This window comes from Elaeis guineensis, chromosome 8 (genome assembly GCF_000442705.2).
Source record: "Elaeis guineensis isolate ETL-2024a chromosome 8, EG11, whole genome shotgun sequence".
NCBI lineage: Eukaryota > Viridiplantae > Streptophyta > Magnoliopsida > Arecales > Arecaceae > Elaeis > Elaeis guineensis.
This window is the reverse complement of record NC_026000.2, coordinates 36,037,309-36,065,141: the sequence shown is the minus strand read 5'-3', so window position 1 is coordinate 36,065,141 and position 27,833 is coordinate 36,037,309. Positions and strand designations below refer to the sequence as shown.

Below are 27,833 nucleotides of genomic sequence, written 5' to 3'. Positions count from 1 at the left end.
GCACCATCAGATAGCACACAAAAATAAAGGAACCAGTGCAAAATGGAAAGGAATTTAAGAGGAGTAAACCAGAAGGACATCTCCACTTAAATGCATAAAATAAATGGGCGTGCAATTTTTCTTCTTACATGGCTTTTGGCGTGGAGGAGGTTTATTCCCATAGAACTCTTTCATTAAAAATCAGATAAACCAACTAATAATTAGATGGTTCAAATCCAATCATATTAGGTCAAGGCAACAAGTCTAAGTTAGCACAAATACCTTTGCACTGAATCTAATTGAGAATTTGGGTTAATTCATGTGCTAACAATTTAATTAACCCATTAAATTTATAATAAATTTAAATAGATTAGATCAAGATCAAATTCATATTGTGTGTAATCCATTGGGTTCCAAATCTAGCCAGTAGTGGACCCAAACTCTCGACGTAATCCTAATCCGATTGGATTAAGTCAGCTCAAGAGATCCAATCAATTAGGACTCTTCCTAATTAATTTTTAAATTAAACTCTTTTAATTCTGATGAGTTTATAAGTCAATATTGACGTCTAGCAATGTATCATGACTACTTGAAAGATTTAAAATTTGATAGAAATACCAAACTTACCCTTCCGTGGTGAGTTACCGTGCAATTCAATCTTTCAATCACATAACATCCCAGAAAGGCTATGGGTATAGAACTATATCAAACCTAAATACCTATCTATATATATCTCGAATCAATGATGATAACTTGATTGATGAACTAGTAAAAAATATTTCTATTGTTCATCCCTACTCTGGTCAGAGACTCTCAGAGTCACCATCTTATAAGATTACATAGGATGTTCTCTCCTTCTACAAGGAGTGATCAATTACTTATTGATCACTCACAACCTCTATGCATACTTCACCATACCCAGAATATCCCACACACATCTCAAAGTAGTGTGCTAGAGAATAAACCAAAGTAAGGGTCCATGTACATAAGGTACCATGATGATCTCAGATCAAAAGATCACATGCACCACTTTCACTGAAGAACCATCGTTGACATACTGTAAGGCTCTATTAGATATTCTTCCTGTGGATCAGTTCAGTGAGCTCATTCTCTAATGAGCACCTACATCTTTGTATTAGTATCACCACACAAGTGATTGTGAGATCAACCTCCCTCTCCATCGAGCATACATAGGATGTACCAGTCTTTTCGAAATCATCGATCTCTGACTTGATGATCCAACGAATGAAAATATTTTAGATTGAAGCTATCAAGATTTGAGATCTCATTGGTATGATCTCATCACGGCCCTAAGATCATTATCTTAATCTATGGGGTTTATCATAATCATAAATAATATGATGCAGCAAATGATAAAATACAATACTTCATAAATAAAAATAACTAATGTCATGCAAATAAGTAGAAAGATAATAAAGAAAAATTCCATCGCATCCCCATGCAATTAGCTTACAGGGCACTATTCTTTCTGGGCTATGGTGTTCGATAAAATAATGAGAAATATAACTAGATAGAAGACCTCATCTAATTATGCATGTTATCATGAGTGGTCTACTTATACAATTATTCTTAAGATATGTAGTTAAATATCTGCAACTTGACATCTTCACTCTCATTGCATAGTATCATTGATGCTAATAAGTTGACCGATCTGAACTATGTGGACTAATTGAGAAATTTGTAAATTATCTTCACACAGAAGAAAGTCTCGTATGTTCTAGATTCTGCTGACCCTAGTTCGGTTAGTGAAGATGCTTCTGAGGAGGATTAGGCCGTATATGCGCTTTCTCTCTGCAGTAAAGAGTGTGGTATGCCTAAGCACTGGAATTGGTTCATCTCTTGCAACAAAGCCAGTTGAAGGAAAAAAAGTAAGACCTTGTGTCTTAAAGTAAGAAAAAAAGTGACGAGATAGAGATCTTTGGAAAGATAGTATAAAGTATTATGTTGGCCTTGATGAGCAAAGAGTTGCAGAGGCAATGTAATAATATAGATCCTCACACCATACTCCTTCTCAAGGAGTTATATAGAGAACGGAGCTAGAAAGGCAGCATCTTCGAAAGAAAGAAGGCAAAATAACATCCCTACAAACATAACCTATTATCTATGTGGCAAGGTGAGATATTGGAAGAAAAATTGTAAGAGTCATCTTGCAAGCTTGAAGCAGGATGCAAGTGTTGCATAAAAAGTATGTATATGATACATGCTACTTTTTCATTGAGTGCTTTAGTCAGTGATTCTTGGATATTGAATACCGCATGTGATTTCCACATCTGCAATTCATTGCAAAGACTACAGAAAATCAAAGGGCTGAAGAGAGGTCATTTTTTCATGCGCAAGATGCAATCCAAACTCTCTTATCTACATGATTTGACCTACACCATACTTGATCTGTCCCGATTGAATCCGACCCAAGCTGAGTATAAGCTAGGTATAAGAATGGGATTTTTGATTACAAAGTAAGTATAGGTATTGACTAATCCGTCTCATATCCGACACAGTGCTATCCCTAACCTTTGATGTAAAATAGACAAAAGAAAAGGCAGAGTGCTAGATACCCATGGCACCCGCCCAATATCTAATATTACAGAGTAGGTATGGATATTGACTGATTTGTCTCATATCCGACCCATTTTGATTGATCCGTTTCATATCCAACCCATTGCTACCCCTAACCTTTGATGTAAAATAGACAAAAGAAAAAGCAGAGTGCTAGATACCCATGGCATCCACCCAATATCTAATATTACAAGGTAGGTATAGGTATCAACTGATCTGTCTCATATCCGACCATTGCCATCTCTAAACTCTGATGTAAAATAGATAAAAGAAAAGGCAGTGTGCTAAATACCCATGGCAGGCACCCAATATCTAATATCATTATGATAAGAAAGAACTATGATATCAAGATCCAAAATTAGAAAGAAAGAGCTAATGTCCCTTTGACATTCATTTGATCACACATAGGCTTTAATCAAGAATATGTCAATCAAAAGAAAGAGATCATTTTCTTGATTTCAACTTGAAGTCACTAAAATTAGAGATAATTGAAGGCAAGAGAAACAATGTACCATTAGATTCCATGTCGCAAGCGAGGACTTGGATTCTTCTTCGAATTTGAATGGGAAAGGGTGGAGATCTAAATCAGTCACCCTCAAGTATATTCATATTGACATAACAATAGGAAACAATTTTTAACACGGAAACAATATACAGAGTCCAGTTAGTTTGAAATTCTAAAAATCAAATTTTATTATTAATACCCGGCCTCCACAACGTGGCATGCTTGATTTTTCTATAACTTTTTTTTTTTTTTTTTCTGAATTTGAAGAGGGTTGGAATTTCTCTTTCTTATCTGTTTAATAGCTATAGAGAAAAGATATAGCATAAAGATTGTCAATAAACAATATGAAAGTGTCAATGCTAGAGTTGGTAAAGTCACTAGAGAATATTAGTGACATGGTTCAAGTCCTGGCGGATCATGATCAAATAATACTGTTGTTTTATTATGGTAATCTATTAATTTCCATTTATAGGAACTATATTACTTAAGATTCAGGCCAAAAAATGCAACCTGAGCCCGGGTTATCGCAATAATTTCTGTTACTCAGAAAAACTACAGAGATACTTAAAACACTTAGTTTTGAAGTTTCATATGGAACTTGAAGTTTTTACTTGACGGTCACATTGTTTTCCAAGTTATTAAATAATTATTTGATAATGAATCCATTTCTTTACCAGCTGAATGATTTCCTAAATTCTCTCAAATAATAAAACTCAAACAACCATAGAGACATTTCATGAACATTTAAAGATTGGTCCATTAAGTGCCTCCCATAAGTATTTACAAGTTATGACACTTGTTAAAATTGTTTCATTGTTGCCATCTCCCCTATGGCCGTGCTTGTTAATCCCCAATGAATTAGCATACACACAAGATTGGTAACTCAGCCTGAGCTGCAAATTTAAAATCCATAACTTCATATTGTTGTTGTTGTTGTTGTTGTTGTTATTATTATTATTATTATTATTATTATTATTATTATTATTATTATTATTTAAAATAAGTTGTAGTTCAGTGTTATATTTTTTTTGTATTGTAATTTGTACTTAATATTGCTTGCAAGGTAATTATAAATCACATAAACAAAAGCTTCAGAGAACAAGTTACCTAAAGATGAAAATACACCAAAAGATTGTACTTGCAAAGCAGGCCGAGTATAAAATATCAGAATTAGAAGAGCAAAAACATTCATTTCTATTTAATGAAAAACCAAAATACATACTTGAATAGCATAGTTATTTTCCCCACTGAGATCAAAATGAACTGATCCTACAGAATACGTGAACTGAAACGCACTGCTCGACAGCAGCTTTTTCCCCTTCTGAATCAGAAATTAGGGACAAACAATATGGTACTCATATCTGCATGTAATAAATTAATGATCCTTATTTTGAACGATATTCATCAATGCAACATTTTGGAAATGGTAACCTCAGTGGCCCGCATGTTACTAGCTACATGCTGCTTCAATAGCAAGCGTCTTAACCATGCTGGGACATAAATCATTACCGAAGCTGTCTTCAGACAATGACACAGCACACTGATTTTCATGTAGACAGGCCTGCCATAACAAGGTAACACCATAAGCTCAAAGAAATCATTTAAATAACTGATGATTTTGGATAGCGATATCTCCATACAATTAAGAGGCACATGCTTTGCCTTGCAATGCAAGGATCTTCCTTTACTATGAAGTCGTGTGATTTATATTGTCTTTTCATGGCAAAGCATGTAGCTGTAAGAGTGTTGCTTGTATATCTTGCAAGCTTCCATGTGCCTATCCAAGTTTTGCATTTCAACAACTATAGGGTCAAAATATATCTTTTAGTCGTAATGCTGAATTTTTTGTTAAAAAAAAAAAAATCTAGTGCGATGATTTGATTATTAATCCAAACAAAATTACAAAGAAAAAAATCATTATCACTCTGAGATTATTTTTAAAATGATTTATAATACCTTTTCAACCACAGAGATGGAGTTGGGATAATGACAGCTTCCTTTGCGGTAGGATCTACATGTTCCACTTGGATTTCCAAAGCTGGCAAATGTAATGGAGGAAATAAGCATGCCCTCAGGACAAGTCAAGTGCACTGCTGCCTTATCTCCGCTATTGCTTTTGATGCTCTGATCCGAGATTCCAGGTCCACAGAAGGATGCTCTGTCGATACAAATCCACAGAGACCTATCACTCGCCTTCTTGAAAAGGTAATCCTGGTAGGATCTCCACCTCTCTCTTCAAATATCACCAGAACATTCCCTGATGGTTGAAACCAGGACCTGGGGACATGATACCTGGCCAAAGAAGAAACCAGGATTATGGATGCTTGCAAGATAATGTCCATGGATGTTCAGAAAAAAAAAAGCAGCTACAAGTCTTCTCATGAAATTAAGCACAATCAACGCAAATGACATAGTGATGTGATGCAGTTGATTGAGGAAAAGATATAAAATTAACTGCATTTTCCAATGTCTTTTAAAGCTATGCAAGCAGTAACAAGTCTACAAAAATAAAGATCTGAAAAGAGCAACATAAGCAACATTCTGAAATTCGAGCATATCTCCTTTTCAAGATTGATCCTATGGTTAAGTAAGAAGCAACTAGCATATTTTTTTTTCCTGTTATAAAACCATGTAAACAGTCAAAATATGTACTATATCAGCAGATACATGTCCTATATAACCTGCTGATTATTTTAGCTTCAGATAATTTACAATTATTCATCAGAAATTTGGGTGCTTGCCAGCATAGTCAGAAATGAAAATGGGAATTACTATAAGAAGCAGAAACAACTTTTTTCCTTTATGATGATAAAACTTTTTAGGTTAATTATGAAAAAATGAGTAAAATGTGAAGTCAATTTTTTTCGTGGGTTCAGGCATTTTCGTTTAAACTATACAGCTACTTCAGACATAGAAATGATTCCAGTTCTATTTCTCTTTCTTTTTCTTCTTTTCCTGTAACAGGTTTTTGTAATGAAGGGGGTTTTCCTTTTATATTCCAAAAAAAAAATTTTAGATGGACTTTGTTAATTATTATAAACTAACTTCATTCTTCTATCAAAAAGAAAAAGCTAATGTCATTCAGTTTTTCTTTTGTAATTTTACTTAGTTACCATCTCTGAGTTGGCTCTCCACATCCTGTTCTGCATTTGTCTGGGAAAAATTTGCCTCTGTAATTACAACTAGGAGCACATTCATCATGTATGGAACTTGTCCTGGGCCAATATCTTCCAATGGCTTTTCCATTTAGCCAGGCTTGGCCTTTCCCCATAAATTGCATGTCCAGCCCAACAGGCTCATTTCCTTCTGGAGGATCCACAACGACCTGCAAAGCATTAAGAGAGACAATATTTGCATAAATTTTATTGTAAAGGGGATGAATAACTACTCTAAAACATGACAAATTACAAAGCTTGAGCATGCCAAAAACATTTTTATTTTTCTGAATATATGACTATGACAAAGTCAAATATCAAACAAACTACTATACTGCAAGCTGAACGAACAATAAAAGCTGTCATTGTCGCTCGCTACAGCATGGTTCTCATCCCAACCAATTTACTGCTGGTAAAATCCTTATGTTCATGACTGTTGGTCTCAAACTGTTGCCAATTTAACCTTGTTTAAAATATCAAAGTAATCGATAAAGATAAGAATGGCCAATAATGTACCTTGTACCATGTCAAAGGTTGATTCTTTGGAGGGTCTGATTTTGGTATCCACTTCACATCATTTTTACCATCTGCCTTGAATATATTTTGATGCTCCCCTTCTAACCCAATCTACAAACAGGCAAAGAAGAAAAAAACATAAGAACTAGGCTTCCTGCAATGGTTAGTAAATAACACTGTTGACAGCAAGGAACAAGAAAAGGCATTTCAATTTTGAGAAAACTTGAGACATGAAAATTGATGTCACTATTTGCCTGTTGTTGTTCGCACTAATAACCTTGTTGTGATCATGCAATGTATGTGCATTAAATAAATAAATAAATAAATAAAGAAGTGATGCTGAAGTATATCCGGCGCTTATGAAAATAGTCATAGAGCTAGAGAGCACAACTAGTGAAATTTCCCTGATAGAAGAGCTTCTCAACAACAGTATTCTTCACATTCTATGGGCTGAGGAACACATTGCTAATAGCCTCCCTTAAATGAGGAACAGCACAAAAGAGAAACCTCTGAAATGGACGTATATGATACTGTTGGGATTTAGCATCTCGAATTCGACCCATAGCAGAAGACAAGCTCGGCACATGCGAAGGCCCGCAGCATGTGGCCCGGACGCTCGGGCTCGAATTCGACCCATAGCAGAAGACAAGCTCGGCACATGCGAAGGCCCGCAGCATGCGGCCCGGACGCTCGGCCTGCAGGCCCAGCCTGTAAGTGCCCAGGCCCGCTGCTGCACACGCAACCCAGGAGGAGCCTACAGCACGCGTGCGGCCCAGGCGTGCTGGCCTGCTGTGCGCTGGGCCAGCACGGGCTCCACACGCAGCCTAACTGGTTTGTAACACGATCCACTGTGGACTGCATAGGGGGTCACGATCCATGCACTCCCCGTGGACTGCCGCAGTCGAAATCCGATTTATCGCCATGCACAGGTGGATGTGCACGATCCAACGGCAGGCAAGCGTGCACAGGCATGATCCAACGATTTTGGTTGGCGAGCGGGCGTGATCGGATGGCTAGGAGCGTGATCGGACGGTCATAGAGGCGCTGCGGACATGATTAGAGGCTTCTAGAGTTTTGTTTGGAGTCTGAGTCCTAGTAGAAACTATGTTAGAACTCCTGTATGCGGCCTAGATGCAGATTCAAGCTTTCAAAAGAAAGCGCCCGAGAGAATTAGCAAGGTAGGAGGCAGTAGCAGCCGAGAGTGTCTTAAGAACGGCCGAAAGCTCGGAGAGGACGTGGGAGTGGCTGTGAGCATAGGGGCAGAGACTGAGGTATGATGTAGCAACCAAAAACATCAAAAGAAGCATCCAAGCATATCGAGGACTCTGTCACGGCAAGCCTGTGAGAGTCTCCTTGGAGGAGCAGTGAGCTTTTGTGAGGATTGTACTTCTTGTTGAGAGAGAAACTGATGTATGAGAGTTGAGAGGATGTGATCTCCTCTTGTATTTGTTTTCTTCTTTCATAATAAAGCTTGCATGCCTCGTGGAAGTAAGTCTTGTGTTGATCCACGTATTTGATTGTGTCCTTTATTTTCTCCTTTCTGTTGCGGTGTCGACACCGTCACCGATATTGAGATCCTAGGTGGGGGATCCATATTCCGCATTCGTGAGGGATCCTCCCTAACAAGTGGTATCAGAGTAAGTGGTACTAGAGTGCCAGGTCCGGATTGCGGCAGTGTTGATCAGGATTGAAGAAGATGGAGAAAATAGGCTCAATCAAGGTAGAAATCAACCGGTATGATGTGAAAAGCAATTTATCCCTATAGCAAGCAAAAATGAAGGATGCGCTCATCCAATAGAGGTTGATCGATGCTCTCTTGTACGAGAAGCCGACTACCATGAAAGATGTCAGTAGGAGTCCAGTGCGAAGTGAAGCTCCAGGAGGTGGATCGGGCATAAGATGAAAGACTCGAGAAGATGATAGACGACATCACCAGGAGGCTACACCGAGAGCAGATCTCAAGTCATGCAAGTCATAGCATATGACAGAGATGCTATCGAGCGGTCTGGTTGGACTCATATTTGCCCATCCATGAGTAGATAGGCATATGCCCCAAGACATGGAGACGAGATCATTTAAAAGCTCTCAAAGTCAGGTGGAGGCCGAATGTCGAGTTGAGATGGAGATTTATTGGGATTTGACGCCTTGAATTTGACCCACAGCAAAAGACAAACCCGACAGATGCGAAGGCCTGCAGCACGCAACCCGCAGGCCCGGCCTGCAAGCACCCAGCCCGCTACAATGTGCACGACCCAGGAGGGGCTTGCAGCGTGCGCGACCCAAGCAGGGCCTGCTGTGTGCTAGGCCAGTGTAGGTGCGTGGACGCATGCAGCCCAACCGGTTTGTAATGCGGTCCATCGTGGACCACATACGGAGTCACGGTCCACTCGCTCGTGGACCGCCGCAATCGAAATCCGATTTGTCGCGATGCACAAGCGGATATGCACAATCCAACAACGGGCAAGCATCCGCGACGTGATTCGATGGTTTTGGTTGGCGAGCGGGGGTGATTGAGCGGCCAGGAGCGCAATGTACGCGATCGGACGATTGTGAGGGCTCTGCAAACATGATCAAAGGCTTCTAGAGTTCTGTTTGGAGTCTGATCCTAATAGGAGCCGTGTTAAAACTCCTGTACGTGGCTAGGATGTGGATTCAGGCTTTCGAAAGATAAAATGCTCGAGAGAATTAGCGAGGTAGCAAACAACAGCAGTCAAGAGTGTCTTGAGAATGATCGAGAGCTCTGAGAGAGCGTGGGAGTGGCTGTGAGTATAGGGACAAAGGCTGAGGCATGATGTAGCGGTCGAGAGCACATAGAAAGCATCCAAGGGCATCGAGGACCCTGCTACGACAAGCCTGTGAGTCTCTTTGGAGGAGCAATAAGAGCTTTTGTGAGGGTTGTACTTCTTGTTAAGAGAAAAATTGATGTATGAGAGTTAAGAGGATGTGATCTCCTCTTGTACTTATTTTCTTCTTTCATGGTGAAGCTTGCATGCCTTGTGGAGATAAATCTTGGACTAATCCACATATTTGATTGTCCTTTATTTTATCTCTTCTTTCTTTTTGTTGCAGTGTCGACACCGTCACCGCCATTGAGATCCTAGGTGGGGGATCCATATTCTATACTCATTAAGGATCCTCCCTAACATATACAAACAAAAGCAGAGCTCAACTTTTCATACAATTTTATGAAATTAGAATTAACTTGAGGAACTGAAATGAAGCTGGCATGCCTCGTAGAGGTAAACCTTGAGTTAATCCATGTATTTGATTGTGCCCTTTATTGTATCTCCTTTCTTTTTGTTGCAGTGTCGACACCATCACCGACATTGAGATCCTAAGTGGGGGATCCATATTCCGTACTCATTAGGAATCCTCCCCAACAGATACAAACAAAAGTAGAGCTCAACTTTTCATACAATTTTATGAAATTAGAATTAACTTGAGGAACTGAAATGGGGCATCAAGTAATGCAATTACTCTTACTAGAGGTGATGGGCCAATGAGTACAATTGTAATAGGAAATGGTACCTTTGATATAAAATACACAAAATATAATGAAGTCTGATGATGTTACACAGACAAACTAATATTTCACAGATAATAAAAGTAAATATTCTCCATGATGCTATCACCATTAAGAAGCTCATGTTGAACTAAAAATGAGAGCTCATCAAGAATTCAATTTTTGGATAGAAGTCATGTTGCGCCTGGGTAGTCAGATATTGTTAAGAAGATTGTAGATGGAGTTTGACGATGTGGCAATAAGACTCAATATGTTCCTTCTACTCATTCAAATATCAAATTCTATGCTATTTGGATAGCATCACAGTATTTGCAGTAAGAGTGGAGTAAAAGTTGTGAATGCAACATCAAAGTTGTAATGTATCGGTTTCCTTTCTGAGCTGATGATATTTATGTTGGAAATTCTCATAAGGTGGGCTTCCATTGATTATAAACCAATTGCTCATTCTGATTTGTTACAAAAAAATACGGACTAAGTTGTCGTCTGAATGAATTGTTAAGAAATCCATGATTATCTGTGATCATATTATTTTGGATCCTATTGTCTTAGTCATGTGATGTAGCAGATACTGGTGTAGGCTTGATCAATTAATAGGCTCTATGATGGGTGGACCAATTAGCATTACTAACTCGGCTAGATCCCGCTCCACTCCTATATATATATCCGTCTATAGAGAAATCCTAGGGCATTAAGTTATTTGCTTTCCTAGGGCGAACCTATCCCATTGAGGAGACAGGCATGAAGTGGAGATGGAGAGGAAGATCTACGTCGCAGTTGTTTTCTTCTTCCACAAGATGCTGGTATAGCAATCGCTAATGGCTGCTCAAGAATTTCATATATGATTGGTTGATTATTATTATTCTTCATCTTTTGGGATCTATTATTGAATAATTTATTTTGTATTCTAATCTTCTGCATGAGATTCATTAAATTTTTTCAACAATTAATACCAAAGCCTGGATTTTGTAGAGGATTAGAATCAAAATCAATGATTTTATAAGGGATTAGAATCAAATAAAGAATGAAAGTTTTGGGATTCAATTAAAAACAATAAATAAAAGAGAGGAAGACAAATCTCCCTGTGGCCATCCCTTCTCTTCTTTTCTCACTAGCGTTGGGCGATTGAGCTCCGACAACCTCTAAGAAGAGCTGGCGATGAATCCCACTTGAGTTTCCATCCAGATCCGCATCAAACAAAAAAAACACAAAAAATTGAGGGACGGTGGTTCCCGCCGCCGTTCCCTCTTCCCTCTCATACGTGGCCGGATTGGTCACTGGTGGCCATCTGGAAGAGCTCGACAGTGATCCCAACGAGTGGAGATGCCGGTTGCGTGTCCTTTTCTCTACTTCCATCGGGTTTCAAACAAAAAAATAAAAAGAGAAAGGCCAAACGAAAGGGAAGTGTGGCGATTCTCTTGCCGTGCCCACCTCCACCACCCTTGCGGTGACTGCAAGTGGTCATCGAGAGCAACCCAGCGACGATCCTGGTAGTCCAACGGCGATCGAGACGAGCCGACAGTCCAAATCTAAAGATCCAAAAAAAAGGGAAATGTGAGGAGCGATCGATGGTTCACACCACTGTGCCCACCCACGTCGTGATCGCAGGCGGCCATCCGATCGGCGATACTGTCCGGGCAGGCGGCGGCAACCTTGATCGGCGTTAGTGTCAGTGCAGGCCCTCCTCTTCCTGCCATCCAAAAAAAAGGAATGCTGATGATTTCTACTTAATCGCCGGTGACTAGGGGCGGTAGGTGGATGGGAGACGGCAGCGGTCCGCCAGTTGGCCCTTTTCCGACAACCATCGAGTCGGAATTAAGTGGAAGAGGCACCGGTTTGGCCCTCTTTTCCATGGGTTCAACGTGAGGAAGGGGGTTAGACGGATTTTGGATCTCAACCCGAAATTCGAATCCGATTTGCTAATTTAAGTTATAGGGTAAATCTACATTTTTGTCCCTACAGAATATAATATTTGATTTCAATCCTCTATGAAAATTACATTTTAGTCCTTATGTTGGATTTATTGTATAAAGATCCATGAAGTTTATTATTTTACAATAATCCTTTAGAAACTTCAGTTTACTTCCTGAAAAAATTTATTTCTCATAAGTCATCCAAAAATTAACTATTAGTCCTTGAAATAAGATTTCTTATGTATTAAAGTGTTTCATTACAATTTAGTCCCTATTCTTAAGTGTATTACATAAGACTAATCTAAAAAAAATTATTTTATGATCCTTGCAATACAGTTTAATTACATAAAAATCCTTAAATATTCTATTACAAATTTTGTACTCTCACATATGGTTTGCATAATGATATATTTTTGTGTTAATCTCTGATTTTAGAGGGTTGTGAATTTCAATGGGTGGTGACCACCAAAGAGGCCCATTCATTGAGATTTGCAGGATTCCTCTGTTTGGTATTTAAGGGGATTAGATATGTTAAATTTTGACAGATTGCATGATATTGGTGTATCAAAATGAATGAATGCATTTATGGGTATGGTTGGTTGATCCATGATTTAGAAGGTTGTAGATTTCAATGGATGATGACCACCAAAGTGGCTCATTTGTTGAGATTTACAGGATCCCTCTATCTAGTATTTCATGGGATTAAATATGCTAACTTTTTTTAATTTGCTTGCTATTGGTACATTAAATGGAATAAATGGATTTAGGGGTATGACTGGTTGGTCCCTAATTGAAGGCTTGTGGATTTCATTGATGGTGACCACCAAAGTGGCCCATTCACTAACATTTGCAAGATCTTCTATATGATGTTTTAGGGGATTGAAATGCGTTACGAAATTATTACATACAATCATCTCCCAAAGGAGCTTATTGTGTGTTATAATTTTGAAGTAGAATATTTTGTGATCAACGAGCGTGTATGATCTAGGGATTCACTCTACCAAAGTTGATAGACCTCTGAAAGCTGATGATACCTTGCTAAGTTGATTCCACTGGATGTTGGAGAGATACCTTGTGTGGGTCACTTTCTTTCCAAAAAAAGTTTGTGGTATTGCACCAAGGGCTGTCATTAAAATAATGCTTATAAAGATTTTCAAGCATATATTTTATTCATATTTGTCCATTGATTAACTACATAAAGGTTGTTTAGCAGTTAACACCTTTGTATTGAATAAACATTATCTATTGGAGAGAGAGACACCTTATGTGGATCACTTCCTTCCCAAAGGAAGTTTGTGGCATTGTACCAAGGGCTCTCATTGATATGATGCTTATAAAGTTTCTCAAGCATATAAATTGCTCATATTTGTCTGTTGATTAACTACATAAAGATTGTTTAGTAGTTAACACTCTATATTAAGTAACAATTGCTCCTATTAAGACTCTGACTGCAATAAACTATAAAATATGGAAACATAAAATTATGCTAGCACTATATTTGATGGAATTTGGATGTTGCACTAAGTAATGATCCTCCATCTTAGAGTATTAGTGAGAGTACTACAGAATACAAACTACTTGCGAAAGGTGATAAAAAGTGAATCATCTTAGCCTGAAGATCATGAAAAAGTCTATTTTTGATACCATTCTAGATGTTATACTTAAGAATGATGATTAATAGGTAATACTTTAACCTTATTAGTAAGAGATATGTAGAATCTGATAAGACAAAAGCTGAATAGCTAATGGATAAATTAATCAATATAAGATATGATGGCATGATGGTGTTAGGACTTACATTATGAAACTGGAGAATATTGCACCTAAGCTTAGTAGTTTGAGATTCCTATCCCTAATGCCATTCTTGCTCATTAAACTCTTAGTTCTCTCCCTATGCAATATAGTTAACTTAAAACAATATATAATGCACAGAGAGATAAATGGAATGTAAACTAATTTATTTCTTTTTTGTTCAAGAGTTTTAATATTTTAAGAGAGAGGATAAGAGTGCTAATATTATATATCGATCACACCTTAAGGGTCCTATACATAATAAGAAAAGGATAATAATTCCAAAAGGGATAGTTGCTCAATACATCATGTCTGAAACTCCTGAACAAAATGGTGTGACTGAAAAGTGTAATTGCACTCATAAGCATATAATTAGAAGCATGATGAATGGATGCAATTTATCATAATATCTCTAGAGTAAGGCCCTAAAGACCGCCATCAATATCTTGAATAGAGTTCTTAATAAGGCAATTTATAAGATATCTTTTAAGTTGTCAGTTGGTAGGAAGCCCGGTACTAATTTTTTTTCATGTCTGGGGTTACCTTACAAAAGTTAAACAGTATAATCTGAAAATGATAGTTTGGACTAGAACTACTTATTGTCATTTCATTAGCTATCTGGATAATCTTAAAGGATATACATTCTACTATTTTGACAAAGGTATAAAAATTGTTAAGTCTAATTATGTCAAATTTTTAGAATCTGATATGGATGATTATATATGCACTTATACTAGAGATATAATATTAACTATTCTAGTTGTCTAAGAAAATGTTAATTTCATCCTGAAAAGACATTGAGAGAGCAACATCAGATATATGAATCGATTATAGCACCTTTATAGCTAGTTAATGAAGAACCAATAAAGAAATCACATAAAAAACAGAAAAACTTGTCATTTCTTATGACTATTTGGTTTATTTAAATGAGAATGACTATGACATTGATCATGTAATTAAAAGTTAATTCAATCTTATATGATCAGACTATTGTATGTTCCTAATCAGCTAAGTAGCTTAAAGCTATGTATGATGGGATGCAGTTTATGGTTAAAAATAAAGTATGAAATCTGGTGGCATTACCTGAAGGGTCTAAGCCTATAAGGTCTAAGTGGACATTTAAAATTAAGAATGACTCTAAAGATAATATTAAATACTTCAATGCCAGATTGGTTGCATAATGGTACATAAAAGAGGCATAAATTATAATGAAATCTTTTCTTCAGTCTCTTGTAAGGATTCTTTAAGTATAATCATGGCATTGATAATCCATTTTGATCTAGCGTTTCATCAAATGAAGGTTAAGATAGTTTTTCTGAATGATGATCTTCATGAAGACTTCTATACGAATCAACCATAAGATTTTATTAAGTAGAAAAGAATCTATAAAGAATGTGCCTTATTCAACTACTGTGTAGTTTGATGTATGCTAACTTTTGAAAGTCTGACCATTGTGAGGTGATTGGATATTACGATTATAAATTTTACTGATTGCATGGATTATATGAAATACGATTTTATTATATTTTTTATGGTGGCAGGGGCTATATCGCTATTTCTTTAAAAGGTTTAAAATCACTCTTGTTGCATTTTGTGCTATACTGACAGAGTTTGTGGCATGTTAGAAGCCGCAACTCATACTGTTTTACTTAGGAACTTCATCTCAGAAGATATTATTATTGATTCTATCTCGAAACCACTTTAGATTTACTATGATAATAGTGCAGTTATATTCTTTTGAAAGAATAACAAAAGTTTTCAGCATCTCTATCCATATAGAGATAAAATATGTGACAGTCAGAGATTTAATTAAAAAGGAGTCATTGTAATTGAACACAAAGAGACTGATGTAATGCTGACAGATCCATTGACCAAAGGACTTAAATTCACTATATTTATTAAACATGTGAAAAACATGGGTTTATTGAAATCTTTTGATATGCTTGGTTAGTGGAAGCATTATTTTTGTTGAACATCATATGAATATCATAAAGTTTTTATTTTTTATTATTTTCATAATGAAATATTGCATTTACATCTGTGCACATAAAGTTGATTGTAAATGCTGTTTATGTTGGATGTATGTCCTAGAAGTTAATCTTGGCTGATGCATATCATATTTCTAGAATATGATTTTATACTTAACGGACAGTTTATTTTCATTCATGTTGTATGTGTCCATGAATCATCCAAAGAATTAACATATTCTCAAAGATGATGACACATTCTCAAAGAGTTGAGAATTTAAGACATTGTCATTGATGGTTAATTCCTAAATTGCTCTTGTCATAGGATCATCACAGGGATGGTGATTGATCTAAACAGATCAGTGCAAGGATCGCTTCCTTCGGACAAATGAGTCTCGAGTCTGCAGTGTAAGGACAATGGAATGAGTGCAGGTGGTTGTTAGAGAACTAACACTGAGGTGACCAACATGAGAAGTCATATAGATGTTTGCTCACTCGTTAGTGATTTTCTCAATGCTACAGTAGTGTGATTGATCTTTTGACCTACGATGCCACAGCTGCTCGCAGTGAAGCTACTGAAGTTTGACTATACATAAGCATTAACTCAATAAGCTCTTGTAGTGGATTGGCAACAGTTGATCTACTGTAGTAGGATGCGCATCTAGATGGGATCTATCGACCCTAGCAGAAGAGAGTAGTCCTATGGGATTTAAAAAGCTGAGCCATTAAGTCTATGGTCATAGTAATGTGATTGATGAAAAAAAATTTTCATGAGAATCACAGTTGTACTTTAACTAATTGAATCTATCATATGATCAATGTTAAGATTTGACGATTTATGCATGACCTGCCATCTAATCAGGACTCACAATAGAAGAACTGAATCACACGATAACTGCACCTATAGATTCTTCATCTTTTATTCTGCTGGATTGCCACTACATACTACTAGATGTCACTGATGGATTGTGAGACCCACGAGCATCTTGATGATCGATGATCCTTGATGGATAGAGTTGGAATTATTCCGAGCTATCAAAAAGAATTTCGATGATATTGTGATAGGGATCACGATATATCTCACAACCAGTCAGAATAAAACCTATGAGGTCACACACAGAGGCTTTTGACTAATTAGATGGTTGATTTGCAATTATGAATCACGATAGGATTTAATGATCAATGTGATTAAATTAATCCAATGCAAAAGTTGCAATTAATCCACTAAAAAGTGAGTTATAGGAGAATTAATTAGCAATTGGATTGCTAATTGGCTCAACTTGATTGAACAAGGAGCTTGGATCAAGTCTAATTAAATAAGATTCAATTTGACTAGTCTAGGATTTGATTTGATCAGCCTAATTGAGTTATGAGATAACCCAATTGCATGGAAGAACAATTCCTAATTTGATTAGAATTTGGGTGCCATCTAATTCCTAATTAGATTAGAATTTAATCAAGAGGTTTTGGGTTCCTATTTGGATTAGGAATTCTCCTCTAATTGGGTGCAACTAAACCTTAATCAATTGAAAATATGTTAGGGTTTAAATCAGCCACCTAAAGAGATCCCAATTTGATTGGGACTCTCCCTCTCTCGTTGTGCCATTAGGAAGCCCCCTGAGGACGCCACATATACCCCATGCCCCTCTTGCTTTTGCATGTAACAATTCACGCCAATCCCCTTTCTCCGTGAGTTATGTGAGCGCAAAAAGAGATGAGGTGGGTGGCATATTCAAATGTCCAAGTATATATGGACTCTTACCTAAAAACCCTAATTAATCCTATTTAAACAAGGGATAAGAGGGGCGGTGACAAGCGGCTGATAGAGATCTGATTTTGGACGCCAAACAAGGTGGGGCGTGCGTGAGAAAACTTGGAGAAGAGAGGGCGCGACATCAAGAGGATGGGCGTGAGGTTTGTTGGTATCTCCCCATCCTTTCTTACAAACAACCAAAGGTTGGTTGTTAGTGTCTTCTCTCCTTTTGTCCAAGAGTTAGACATGGATTTTTCTCTCCCCTTTTGTCCAAACAGTGAACATGTTTTTCTTAGATCTCCAGCATAGAGATTTTATGCATGAGTTTTAGGAAGAAAGAGAAAAAAGAATTCTTCTCATTATCTCCTAGATTTTTAATCCTCCTAGATTCTTCTTCTCTAAGATAGTCTTGAGAGAAAAGAATTATCTTCAACCGTCAAGATGCAATCTCTGCAAGGGAGCTAGCATCCCGATGAGATCAAAAAGCTTCTGATCAAATCAAGACCTCGTGTGGATATCTGTAGAGGCCAGACGCTTGTGCAATTTCAAGAGATCTTCGAAAGACATCCACGATCATCGATTCGCAATGTAGATCGACCCACACAAAGATAAGATCTTCTCTATTTATTCTTCTCTAATTGATTTCTGTATCTGAATCCTATCTCATATATATAGATCCTATTGCATGATTTTAAGATATGATCTTATGTATGCTTAGATTAAAATAGTTTAATCTAAATTTTTAATTTCCGATGTGTATTTATTTTTGAAAACTTTTTTGCATGCAAGAAATCATAAAATTCTAACAGTGGTATCAGAGCCACGTCTTATGTATGAGAGTAGGATTTAGATCTGAAATCTGTAGAAATATTTCAGATCTAAATATCTTTTATATCGTTCTGACATAAGGTTGTCCTACCATAATCTGTTATACTGTATGGTTGTCCTAGAACGATATTAAAATTTTTTTATTAAAACAAAATTTTAGATCTAATTTTTCTTCATACATGTGACATATATTTTATTGTTTAGATCTGAAAAGAATTTCAAAATATATTTTGATTCATTTATATGATATATGAAAGCATGCTTAAGTCTAAAATTAGTTCTCTGACCTAAATTTTATTCGTGTATGATATATGATTATATGTATAATCTGAAAATTATTTAAAGATCAAAACTTATTTTTTATGCAACGAATTTAGATCTGAAAATTTAGATTTAAGATCTGAAATTAGTGTTTGTACACGAGGGATTGGTTATGGATAGATCAAATTAGGTCATGTAATTAGATTACACCTAAAATTTTTTATTTGATCACAATGGATCTAAATCGATTTAGTGATTGATCAAACCGAGTTAAGTGTCGATTAGGATTAGGTCAATAAAGTTTAAGATCATACAATATTGTTGATCGAATCGATTGACATCCATATGTAGAATCAATTAACCTAAGGACCTAATTCGGTTCTATGGCTCGAGCCTAATTCGCTTAAGCTAACTTATTTGAATCAATTGACCAATTGGTATCTAAGACAAGTAATTGAAAGATGGTTATTTAATTGATTCCGTTCACTGATCTGACCAATTTATTGGTATCTAAGAAAAGTAACGAGAGAACCTCCATCGATCTCCATTTACCTGATTAATTTGGAAGATTGAGTCTCAAATGTGGTTGCTTGGTGGTTTGATTTAGCCCATACCAATTAGATCAGTCATGTGATGACTGATTAGATGAGACCTAAATACAAAAATTTTCATAAATATTAAGTCCAATGATCTTCTATCGTTGTAGATGTGCGGCGTGCTACCGATGTTGATTGTTCATGACTAGTCACAGAGGTTCAGTTACATCGAAAACATACAATCACTCTATTAGCAAAGAATTACTCCAGGATAAAGATGAGGTTGGGCCCAATAACTACTAGGTAAGGGATCCAATAACAGCTTTGCACCTGCTTGTAAACGATAGATCGAGCTTAACTAAGGAGTGTAGTCAATAACTGTTAGATAAGTCCCCATGACTTAGAGACCAAGTCACTGCAATATACTTAAAAAATATCTGAACAAAAAATTATCCACACATCGGTGTGCGTGTTATCAATAACTATTAGGTGAGGTACACAACATCGATGGGATCGCAATACCCACTAGAAATTCAGTTGTAATGTTAGGATTTTCATTTCTCCATCCAGAGAGAGATTTAAAACAATAGTGAGAGCTTGTTTGCATTTAAAAGTCCCTAGAGCAAATTATAAAATACGTACAAACATCTAACTAGAATCTTTATTCTCTATTGTTTATTATATCAACTTCCAATCCTCTAGCTTGATTCCTAGATATCAACCATTTAACCAAAACCAATTACATAAACTAGCTAAGAAACCTAAGAATCGTTCTTAGTTTTAGAAAATTAAGCTATGTTCTCTATCAAGTTAAACCAATGTTATCAGCTTGTCCAACCCAAAGTCAATAAGCTATACTTGATAAATGGATGGACAATGACAATAAAGGTAGGTGCTATATGTTGGCGTCCATATCAGATGAATTACAACGTATGCATGAGCACATAAACACTTCCAACGACATGCTGATTCATGTATAAGTATTGTGAGGTGATCAGAGTTGCATCATCATGAGATACGCAATGGACAGTCAGTCGATGATTTTGAAAATGATCAAGAACATTAAGGAGCTTAAAAAGCTCGACATGACCATGCATAAAGAATTGCTTGTGAATTTGATCTTGCGATCCTTTCTTAGTTTGTATAGATAGTTTATGGTAAACTACCATATGAATGACAACGATGGCATCTTATCTGAATTGGTCAATATGTTGGTAACTAAGGAATGTTAAAAGGTTCAGAAGTACATATCTGAAGAGCCTAAAGAAACAAAGACATGCCTTGAGAAGGCATGTCGAAATTGCTCAATACTGTCCTTACGGTTCTCTTCTCCCAGTTGAGTGATAGACTCTAGTATTTTTTATGCACTTCATTATAGGATCTAAAGGAAAGTAGAGAGCTAAGAGAAGGTGAAGTAATCCTTAAAGTCGGCAATAGGACAAGAGTTGCTACTGTGGCCGTGGACACCTATCCTTTGCGACTACCGTTTGAATTTAGTTCTTAGAAACAGTCTCTATCATTTGCATGGTGATGCATCTGTGAACTTAATTGAGCAGTGAATGCCATTGGATCTGAGAGATCTAGAGTTGAAATAAATTTGGAGTATATATGGCACCTTAGGCTAGATCATATAGGAGAAAAAATGATTAACAGACTGAAGAAATATGGACTTTGAGCTCATTGACTGCTGAGTCATATCTAGTCTATGTATTATCTCTTTGAAGAAAAAATGATCAAGCTACTTTTGTGAAACAAAAAAAAAACTACTGAGATACTTATCCTGGTGCACATTTGATGTATGCGACCCATTTAATGTGCCAATTCAGGGAGGTTATCTCTATTTCATTATTTTTATCGATGATCAGTCATGATATAGGTATATGTATGAGATACAATTTTGAGATTTTGAAAAATTCAAAGAATTCAGATGTGAAGTAAAGAAACAAACTGATAAATTTTTAAAGATACTTCGATCAGATCGAAGATGCAATATCAAAGTAAGAAATTTCTCGATTATCTCATAAAAATGGCAGTTTCATATCAGACCCCTCTTAGTATATCTCAGCTCAACGAAGTAATTAAGAAGAGTCATGGGACTATGAGATATGACCTGATCCATGATGGACTTTACTGATTTATCTTTGTTTCTTTCAGAACATGCTTTATTTTTTAAATTTACTTATTGAATAAGGTTGCCTCTAAATCCATTCCTATCACATCGTATGGGATATGACAAGGTAAGAAACTGAGTCTTGATTATCTCAAAATTTGGAGATGTCCAACTCATGTTAAGGACAGCAGGCGGACATATTAGAGGCTAGATCTGTAGAGCTCGTTTTATATAATATCCAAAAGGAGTTTGGGATACTACTTTTTCTTCTTAAAGGATCACAATGTGATTGTGACCCGTCAAGCTATCTCCTTGGAAATGATTTATTTAGGATTTAGGAGTGGGAGGAAAGTTGAGCTCAAAGAGTCTCTAAAGAGCAACGAGTCATTGTACCTATAGAATCTTTTCATGATGAGCCAGTATATATAATACTTCCTCCACTTCACAAATCTAGTAGGATCTCCCATCCTCTCAAAAGGTACATTGGTATGCTTAACAAAAGATATACAAAAAAATATTTCTCATGAGAGATAGGAAATATGAAGATAATCTCAAAACCTACAATGAGACGATGTTAGACATCAACTCTGAGAATGGGATGTGAAATAACTTTCCTAATTAGATATCTTAGGAAGATATCTGTATGGAATAGCCTATGGATTTCACTCCTTGTGATAGAGACCACAAAGTCTGCAAGAATCTCGAAGTTGGAACATTCATTTTAATGATATGATCAAATTGTTTGATCAAAAATGAGAAATTATATGTTTACATAAAGGTCAGTGGGAGTGCTGTCACATTCCCATAATGTATGTGGATGACATCCTCTTGATTGGGAGTATCTCATACTGACATTGGTTAAAACAAGGTTGGCGGAACCGAACCGGTGGCCGGATCGGCCGATCACCTCTGCTCTGTTCCGAACCGAGGCGAACCGACGAAGGAAAACACGGACGAACTGGGGAAGAAAAAGAGAGAGAAATAGAGAGAGGGAGGGAGGAAGAAAAAGAGAGAGGGGAATCCACCGGAGGGGCCGCCGGAGGGCAGTCGTGGCCGTCGGGCGGCGGAAAGAGCTCCCGCGGCCCCGCACGGGGAACAGGGGCGATCCGCCCCTGTTTCTCGAAGCTTTTTTTTAAAAAACCCTTTTCAAAGTGAAGTTGGCAAATCCCATGCCGGCTTCACTTTGAAAAGGCTTTTTTTTAAAAAAAAAGCCCCGAGAAACAGGGGCGAATCGCCCCTGTTCCCCACGCAGAGCCGCAGGAGTGCTTTCCGCCGCCCGACGGCCCTCCGACGGCCCCTCCGGCGGATTTTCCTTCCTCTTTTTCTTCCTCCCTCTCTCTCTATTTCTCTCTTTTTCTTCTCCGACACCGGCATATGCCATTTTGCATGCCGAAACTGTCTCGGTTCTCCGTCGGAACGGTTCGGCATGCTCCGTACCGGGCGGTTTAATCCGGTACGGCAATCTTTGGGTTAAAATATGGTTGTATATAGAATTTTTCAAAAAAGACCTAGGACAAGCGTCCTATATAAAGATCTATAGAGATAGATCCAAATGGATGCTTGGATTTTTACTAAAAAATACAGAGAATAGATACTGAAAGGATTCAGCATAGAAAGCTTTGAGAGGGATCTGCTATCCTCTTGGGCATAAGAATATGCCATACTATGTACTCGATCTGATATTAGCCATTGCTGTGAGTGTTACGAGCAGATATCAATCAAATCCAGACTAGAAGTATTGGATTGCTGTGAAAATATCCTAAAATACTTGAGAAGCACTAAGAATCTATTTCTGATCTTTAGATAAGAGTTAGAACTAGGAGTGGGAGGATATATCAATTCAAACTGTCTGATGTTGATGGTAGAGTATCTACATCAAAGAGTGTGTTCTTGTGTAATTGTGGTTTGATATCTTTGAAGGGTTCCAAGCAATCGATCGATGGAAGCTAAGTACACTGTAGATGTATAGGATGCATTCTGATTCTAATGTTAGTTGCAGAACTGGATATCATGCCATCAGATGCCATGACACTATACTGCAAAGATAATGGCACTATAACTCTCACTAAGGAGCCAAAATCTCATCAAAAATCCAACACAGAGCAACAGCATACACGACCACCTCAAGTAGAAATAGAGGTGCAGAGAGCAAACTCCACATGAGATGTGGTTGAAGGAGGAAAACCGCTTTTTCTCATAGGATCTTTCAGATTTCATCAAATCTGGGACGAAATAATTTTAAAAAAATTTATCCTACATTTATTTCAGATCTAAGTCTCTATATCTAATCTTCATATCTGATATTAAGTCTAAAATAAATCTAAAAGGGATGAGGAAACAAGTAATACCTCAAGGGTAATCTGATTACCCTGTAGATGATCTCTGCACAGCCCGAGGTTCTGATGTAGCCACGCAAGCACCAGACCTCTACCGATATCCACTCAGGCAGGACCTGGAACATCTTTTCCTCGCGAATCTATGCTCCAAAAATCAGATCTAAATCTGATTAGGAAGATCTTCAAAAGTCTTCCTGAAGTTGGAGCAGCAGCCTGTCGAAGAAGTCCTGCAGCCTTCTGTTCCAGGCATCACCATGCCTTGGATCTTTGCCAGATGGACGTCCAACTCTTTGGACGTGAAGAGGGAAGGAGAGCAGGGAGGACGTGGAGAAGAGGGTAGGGGGCGACAGCTATTGGATTTTGTGCATAAAACAGTTTCTTCTACGAAATCCTAGGGGCAGCAGGGTTTATATAGACCCTGTATGCTGCGCAGTGCCACATCATTCAGCCAATCAAAAAATTCCAATAAATTGTAAAAAAATTCTGATTGGAGTGATGTCATCTGATCACATCAGATAAGAACCCCACCCTCTCTCCTAAGTTGGCGCCAACATTGGATAAGCTCAAGCAAGGTAGCGCCAAAGAGTCCATGTTTATCAGGACTCTTTGGTTCTTATCCATTTGGGGCGCCCACTTTAATCCAATTGGACTCACGCCATAATCTGATTATGGCACCCAATTTGATATGGTTTAGGCATGTGGACACTCCACAAAAATCCTCCAATGAGCTCTCTTCAGTTTAAGACCCATATGTCAACATTTGACAGATGTCCTAAAATGAAAATGACAGGTGTCAGGAATTAGTAGGTGTTGTCTTTAATTCATCTCATGAATTAAGACAAGCCTTTTCTGAGCTGGACTGACTCCAGTCAGACTGAGAGAAACCTTCTCAAGGTTCTCTGGGTGAGTCAAAACACATTTGGCTCAATCGAGATAGAAAAGATTGCATGAGGAGAAAGTTAGGCTCAATCGTGTGCTAGCACGATTTCCTTGAACCTAATTGGATCTAATCCAAATCAATTGGGCTAGCCCAATTGATGACATCCAGATCCTAACCCTTGTTAGTGTGACCCAGTTAGGTTCAATTCTGTATAGTAATGAGACATATCGTGATCTCATCATCGACATCATCGAAACTCCTTTTGATGGATCAGAACTCTTCTGATTCAGATAACTAGAATGATCGATCATCAAGATCATTTTAATTGCTCCCAAAATCCACCAGTGACACCTAGCAGTATGTGGTGGCAACCCATCAGAACTGAAGACGAATCTCTCGGTGCAGCTACCTGTGTGATTGAGTTCCTCTATCATGAGTCCCGACTGAATTAGGGTTAAGGTGAACTCGTCAAACCCAACATCAGTCATATGAATCAATCGATCAATCCGAGTACAATATGAAATCCCAATGGAAAATTCTTTTTCTATTATTTCACTCTGCCATGGCCATGGGCTTAAGGACTCGATCTTTCGATTATCATAGGACTACTCTCATCTATCGAGGTTGATAGATCCCATCTTGGTGCGACCTAGTTCCTACAATGAATATGCTACAGCCAACATACACCTCAGGATTCCGAATGGCTAGGAGACCGAGTTATGGTGTAATCAAACTATAACACACTCAAGGTGAACTGTCGATGCACCTCAGATCAAAGAACTAGACACACAACTACAGCATCGAACTAGTTATCGACGAGAAGGTAGACTTCCTTATGACTGCTCGATATGGTCACGCTTAGTACTCTCGTTCTCAACGAATACCTGTACTCTCGCTCCGATGTCTCCACACCGTAGACTCAAGACACATCTACCCTAAGGAAGCGATCGTACACTAACCTTCCGGATCGATCACCATCCTCGTGATGATCTTATGGTCAGGAGCTGTTTATGAGTTAGTTATGTAAATTCATGCCTTAAATTTTCAACTCTTGAAAATATGAATTGATATTCCTACTAACTCAAAGGATGTATCATAGACACAATGTACACAATGTGATAGAAAAATAACCCTTTTATTCATTTATAGTCAAAATTACAAATTTGCCCTTAGATCTGTACAGGAATGTGTCAGCCGATCTGGCATCTAGGGCACACATCTAACAGTAAACCCACTAGTAAGTCACTTAGCTAGTCGAAGGCTAAAACCTACCTTGAGAAGATGGTGCTTGGTATATGACAGATTGACTTTAGTGCAAGTGGAAGATTGTTGGATGTATATCCTAGAAGCCTATCTTGACTGACGCATAATATATTTCTAGAATATGATTTTGTACTTAACGGAACGTTTATTTCCATTCATATTGTACATGCATCTATGAATCATCCAAAAAATTAACAAGATGACATATATTCTCAAAGAGTTAAGAATTTGAAGCATGTGTCATTGATGGTTAATTTCTAAATTGCTCCAGATCATAGGATCATCATGGAGATGATGATTGATCCAAACAGGTCGGTGCACGGATCGCTTCCTTCGAGCAGATGAGTCTCAAGTCTGCGGTGTAGAGACTAAAATAAGAGTACAGGTAGTTGTTAGAGAATAACTAGCACTGAGCATAACCAACACGAAAAATCACATGGATGTCTGCTCTCTCGTTAATGACTTTCTAGATACTGTAGTAGTGTGACTAGTCCTTTGATCTGCAGTGCCATAGCTGCTCGCAGTGAGGCTGCTAGATTTTGACTACACAAGCATGGACTCAATGAATCCTTATAGTGGATGTTAGAGACAGTTGGTCCATTGCAGAAGCAGGATGGACATCTAGATAGGATATATCGATCCTAGCAGAAAGTAGTCCTATGAAATTTAAAAAGCTGAGTCCTCAAGTCTATGACCATAGCAGTGTGATTGATAGAAAAGAATTTCTATGAAAATCATAGTTGGACTCGAGCTAATTGAATCTATCATATGACCGATGTTGAGGTTTGACGATTTATCCATGACCTACCATGTGGTCGAGACTTACGATAAAGAGACTGAATCACATGATAACTGCACCTAAAAGTTCATCACCTTTTATTCTACTGGATTGCCACTACATACTGCTAGGTGTCACTAGTGGATTGTGAGACCCACGAGCATCATCTTGAGGATCGATGATCTTGATGGATAGAATTAGAATGGTTCCGATTCATCAAAAAGAGTATCGATAATATTGTGATAGAGATCACAATATATCTCATTACCAATCAGAATAGAACCTATGAGGTCACATACAAAGAGGTTTTTGACTGATTAGATGGTTGATTTGCGATTATGAATCACGATAGGATTTAATGATCAATGTGATTGATGATTAATCCAATACAAAAATTATAATTAGCCCACTAAAGAATTAGTAAGTTATAGGAGGATTAATTAGCAATTGGATTGCTAATTGGCTCAATTTGATTGAGAAATGGAGCTTGTATCAAGTCTAATTGAATAGAATTCAATTTGACTTGCCTAGGGTTTAATTTGATCCAACCTAATTGGATTATGAGATAACCCAATTGCATGGAAGAACAATTCCTAATTTGATTAGGATTTGGATGCCATCTAATTCCTAATTAGATTAGGAATTAGTCAAGAGGTTTTGGGTTCCTATTTGGATTAGGAATTCTCCATTAATTGGGTGCCACTAAACTTTAATCCATTAGGAATTTGTTAGGGTTTAAATCAGCCACCTAAAGAGATCCTAATTTGATTGGGACTCTCCCTCTCCTTGCACCATTAGGAAGCCCCATGAGGACGCCACATATACCCCACGCTCTTCTTTCTTTTGCATGTAAGAACTCATGCCAATTTCCTTTCTTCGTGAGTTATGTGGGCGCAAAAAGAGATAAGAGGTGGGCGGCATATTCAAGAGTCCAAGGATATATGGACTCTTACCTAAAAATCTTAACTAATCCTATTTAAACAAGGGATAAGAGGGATAGTGACAAGGGGCTGATAGAGATCAGATTTTGGATGCTAAACAAGATGGGGTGTGCGTGAGAAAAGTTGAAGAAGAGAGGGCACAACATCAAGAGGGTGGCCGTGAGGTTTGTTGGTATCTCCCCATCCTTTCTTTCTTACAAACAATCAAAGGTTGATTGTTAGCG

General features: G+C 37.6%; 1 protein-coding gene across 1 annotated transcript in view; it reads right to left on the bottom strand.

Annotated features, from left to right (window-relative positions):
- Positions 1 to 4,193: 4,193 nt before the first annotated feature.
- Positions 4,194 to 27,833, bottom strand: part of LOC105034363 (beta-galactosidase 3) — a gene marked incomplete in the record, with an annotated part of 119,766 nt that continues 96,126 nt past the window's right edge. Inside the window, 5 exon segments of the mRNA XM_073261571.1 lie at positions 4,194 to 4,622; positions 5,018 to 5,193; positions 5,196 to 5,353; positions 6,175 to 6,386; positions 6,733 to 6,843. Coding sequence (XP_073117672.1) covers positions 4,512 to 4,622; positions 5,018 to 5,193; positions 5,196 to 5,353; positions 6,175 to 6,386; positions 6,733 to 6,843 — 768 coding nt within the window.